Source organism: Phycodurus eques, chromosome 6 (genome assembly GCF_024500275.1).
Source record: "Phycodurus eques isolate BA_2022a chromosome 6, UOR_Pequ_1.1, whole genome shotgun sequence".
Taxonomy (NCBI): Eukaryota; Metazoa; Chordata; class Actinopteri; order Syngnathiformes; family Syngnathidae; genus Phycodurus; species Phycodurus eques.
The window spans coordinates 11,947,850-11,952,330 of record NC_084530.1 but is presented as its reverse complement, the minus strand read 5'-3'; the positions used below and the strand labels follow the sequence as shown (position 1 = coordinate 11,952,330).

The 4,481-nt window shown below is 39.6% G+C and overlaps 1 protein-coding gene across 1 annotated transcript; it reads left to right on the top strand.

Moving 5' to 3' along the window:
- Positions 1-958: 958 nt before the first annotated feature.
- On the top strand, positions 959-3,262 carry zgc:195282 (uncharacterized protein LOC100192223 homolog). The gene is made up of 4 exons (XM_061679837.1): positions 959-1,128; positions 2,733-2,827; positions 2,915-2,969; positions 3,068-3,262. Exons 1-4 carry the CDS (start codon positions 1,086-1,088, stop codon positions 3,076-3,078), a joined length of 204 nt encoding a protein of 67 aa, XP_061535821.1. The 5' UTR covers positions 959-1,085; the 3' UTR covers positions 3,079-3,262.
- The last annotated feature ends 1,219 nt before the right edge of the window (positions 3,263-4,481 follow it).

Sequence of the window (4,481 nt, the reverse complement as noted above, 5' to 3'; positions counted from 1 at the left end):
AGATATAATGTATGATGAGTTTCTACCTCTATGCATCACTACTCTGGTCTTGAAATAATAATCAACCAAGATGTGATTCAACTGTAGAATTTCTGATTTAATTTAAGAGGTTTCACAAAAATGTGGCATATACCATTCAGGAATTATAGCCATTTTATGTTGGGCACTTTCATTTTTAGGGGCTTAAAAGTATGGACATTTGACCTCAGGCCCTATTTTCGTGAATGCCATAAATCCGGTGTGGTGGGCGGTGCAACTGCGCGCCAGGGGCTAGTTAGTCCAGTGTTGGTAATTTCATAGACCAGAGCAGCCTAGCGGATCTGAGAGTGGGCGGGCTGCGCCACAGTGGGTGTGTTTACAGCCGACTTCAAGCCCCCAATCATAGCTGCTTTTCTCATTCCGTTTAAATGTGGTGCAATGACAGTATGGACGGAGACACCTCTGCTCCGGCGGCCGCATTTCAAAGGACACACCCTCGCTGTGCCGAAACACCCGGCTTGAGACAGACCACCAGACCGGTCTGCCAAAGTGGCAAACACGTGCAGCGAAACTTGTGCTTGCAAGAAAATCATAATCCGCTGGCATTTGTGCCCCACTGGAGATGGACTATGTACGAAAATAGAGCCTTTAGTCTCCAAAAGGGACTTCCATCCCTCCATTTTTTTAACACTTATGCTGTTCAGGGTTGCTGGTGAGCTAGAGCCTATCCCAGCTGACTTTGGGAGAGAGGCGGGTACACTCCGGACTGGTCATCAAACAATTACAGGCCAAGAGACTAGCTTTTTCATAATTTGAAGAAAAAATTAACGTCATTGTCCAAATACTTCTGCCCTGTATATGAAAAACACATTAAGAATGTTGACTGTCTGTTCTCTCTTTTCTTTACTTTTCCCCCCATAAATCTCACAGTTCTCTTTTCCTGTTACGTTTCATGAACCACATCCTGGCTGTGGTTTCCGACGGTATACTGGCAACTGCTGTTTTCTCAAGTGAACACGCACATATGTCGCCCTTTGGCAGAGCATATTCTTTCATTCTCATTACACCAACCACATACACTAGACAATTAATGATTACACACAGTCATGGTAAGTTACTGTCCAATCTGTGGGAAGCCTGTCTATTTTGGTGAGTATATGACCTCTTACATTTCTATACTAGACATGTCTTTCTGACATTTTCTTTCTGACCAACTCTCTTTAGTCTTGTGATTCAACAGAAGCAAAACATGTGGAAAAGTTATACAGTTGTGTTTGTTTTTAAAACTGTATATTTTAATCTGCCAGACGAGATGAACAATATTATTATCACGGATGTTTTTACATGCAAAGGTTAAACTTTAAAGTCATAATACAAACCAGCTACATTCTACATGTATTCTGCTGCAGCTCATTGATCTTTTGGGCCCACACCATGAGGAACAAAGTCATTATTTTTGTTCTTTTAAAAAATTGCTCAAAGCTCATGCCTTAAAAGAAAGCATGAGTATACATTAGTGTTGTGATCAAGACCATGCTATCCGAGACCAAGATTTGGCCGAGACCAGAGCTCACTGAGACCAAGACAAGACCAAGATCGAGACAAGCCGAGAGCGAGACAAGATTTAAACCGAAAGAAGCCAAACCCATGAAGAGAACAAGATCATAAAAATGTATTTTATAAACCATAACCAGGACCAAACCATGGCCTATTTCCAGAAATATTAATCTCAGAAAGACCAAATTAAATTCGGTGGTGTGACAGTCATTAGTTAACATTCGCTTAAGTGTGTTAATGTTTTCTTTCGAGATCCCGGCTAAAGTTCAAATTTGTCCCTGCACTTTCAATGAGTTGAAGACTGCAGAAATTGTGGTTTGAGGAAGGCAAATTTATTTACTGTTGAGTTAGTCGACATGTCTTGCTCTGTGTTCTCGTCGCTCAGTTTTGTACTTACCTTTCACTTCTGCTTACGGAGGGTACGGGGGGCAGTGTCCCTCAGTCACAACACTGTGAAGGTTGCAGTCATTATGGGGGTGGTGGGGTGTTAGTAAAAAAAATTGAAGGTATTTGCTGTATTAAGTGCTTCTCCTTCGTTGAAGAATAAAGATCAGTGCTGGTCTTGACCGGTCTCGACAGAAAATCCCAAGTCCAGCCAGTCTGAGACCAAGACAAGATCAAGACTTTTGGAAGTCGAGTCCGAGACAAGACCAAGACCTTCAAAATGTGGTCTTAAGACCAAGACCTGTCACGAGTGTTACAATACTCATATGCATTTTAAATGCAATGAAAAGGTTTGCCGATTCTAATTTGCGCCTTACACATCCCCATGTTCCTTACCATTTTACTTTCTTCTCTTATAAGCATGCACTTTCTCATATCCATAATGACAACAGGATGTGGATGTAGTCAAACAAGTCTGCATAATGCAGTTAGCGTTTTCTTTTTATTGTCTATTTCTTATTGCTCGAAATAACATTATATTAAATAATCAGGAATTATTTCTACTAATATTTTTGTCTATTTTTCATGCAGAAATTAAGTTAAAATTGTCTGACACGATCATCCTATTTTCCGCGTTAGCAATAATGAAAGTAGAATCACATTGTTTATTGCAAAGTAAAATAAAAATATATGAAACACAATTAAAAAGAAAGCCTGTTTATCTTGATTGTATGAAATACAGTATTATGTTCTTATTACATTGAACAACACATTCTCCTTGGCATAACCTTCATCATTCATTGTTGGTTTAGGTGAGAAGAAGAGGTCTTTAGGAAGAGATTATCATCCACTCTGTCTGAAATGTCAAAAATGTAGAAGACAGCTCACAGCTGGACAACATGCTGAGGTAACTAAATTAGGAATTTGTGACCTCCCAAAAAAAGAGCAAAAGGGAGGACAATTAAGTAAATAACTCTTGATGATTGTGTTTCAGTATGATGAGAAGCCATATTGTTCATACTGCTACATGAAGATGTTTGGTCCAAGAGGTAGTTTCTAACAACTCACACTCAAACATAAACACAGGGTTTGGCATCCAATTATTGTATTGAATTTTATTTTCCTCCATTTGGTTCTCTTTTAACAGGTAACAGGTGAGGAGCAGAAATAGTCTGAACTCAACTGGACTGAGTGAACTGATTTACCATTATTGACTGACAAGGAGAGGAGAGAAAATAAGAATGATGTACTAAACTGTATCAATGTATTCAATTTAAAGGCTGAAAAACACATGTGTGAATTATTCATTCAGACACTTTTAATAAATGCATTTTTAGATATTCCAAACAACAAAACTGTGTTTAAGACTCCATCAAAAACAAACCCAGAGACTTAAATTATTATCATTTACAAAGCAACAACTACCTCTAAGCACAATGGGACCATTGGAAAAGAGTTGAACTGTGTATTAATAGAGTAGGCCCTTCAACTGGCAACCATAGGTATGGAAAAGGGGAGGAAAGGATGGATGAGACTGGTTACTGCTTGCAGACCTTGTACCAAAAGAGTCAGAAGTGCACCATAGCATTGAGCGATATTATGATGAGCTTCTCTGCAGTATCATGTTCTAAACAATTAATACTTACTTGGTTTGCCCTTATGAACAAATACAAAAACAGCATACAGTATCGAAGCGAGTCATGAGAAATCCCTAATGGACAAAGCAAGAGCTGGAGTTGATTGAATGATGCTTTTGTGTCTGGAATGCCTTTGGACGTGACTGTCTCCCTCTCATCCCCCAAGATCCCTCACTCATCCTCCCTTTTGCTCAATCCCAAACACTCCTTCCCTGCTCTTCTCCATCTTCTCCCTGAGTCTCCTTCACCCCCTAACCCCCTACCTTAATAGATCACATGACTGCTGTGAAACCAGCTGGTTGAGTGCTCATTTGCATGTGTTTCAAATACACTGCTGTATTAGAGAAAGGATTGGTGATGAAGGGGCAGAGAGTTATATTTGGAGAGGAGCCGGGGTTAGTAAGGAGCTGAGGTGAGTGTAGGATCACGATTGAGGCCTCAGCTCAGATTTCAAAGCCAGGTAGAGACCCTGCGAATGTTAAGTGATATCAACCGGAGCAAGGAGAAAGTAAAATAGAGCAATAGAAAGTGGAAAGCATGGTTGACTTGTGAAAGAGCTACTTGTATTTATGGTTTCATAACCAAGGACACAAGAGTGAAGTGAGTGGAAAGCATTTGAAAACGTTTCTGGTTTTGCCAAGAATCACCACTTAACATTGTCCTCATGTATGTATTACTATCGACATCTAGTGGTGACATAGAGTTACCAAAAAAAAAAAAAAAAAAAAGAGATTCTGGTGACTGCATTGACACTGAACTTACTACTGCAGACTGCTGCCAGGCACAAGGTAAATCAAGGATAATGGTAATGATGAATTGCTGTCATTGTTTGTCTATTTTTAATAGCTTTACTGTGTCTGTCTGGCCTACAACAATTTCCTTGCTTATACTTGAAATACCGTGACTGAGTGAAAATTATCTGAT

Excerpts from the sequence above, each read along its gene's own strand:
- zgc:195282 (XM_061679837.1), top strand. The coding sequence starts at position 1,086 with ATGGTAAGTTACTGTCCAATCTGTGGGAAGCCTGTCTATTTTG. Across the intron at positions 1,129-2,732 it reads TGGGAAGCCTGTCTATTTTG|GTGAGAAGAAGAGGTCTTTA; the intron begins GTGAGTATATGA and ends TTGTTGGTTTAG. Across the intron at positions 2,828-2,914 it reads CAGCTGGACAACATGCTGAG|TATGATGAGAAGCCATATTG; the intron begins GTAACTAAATTA and ends ATTGTGTTTCAG.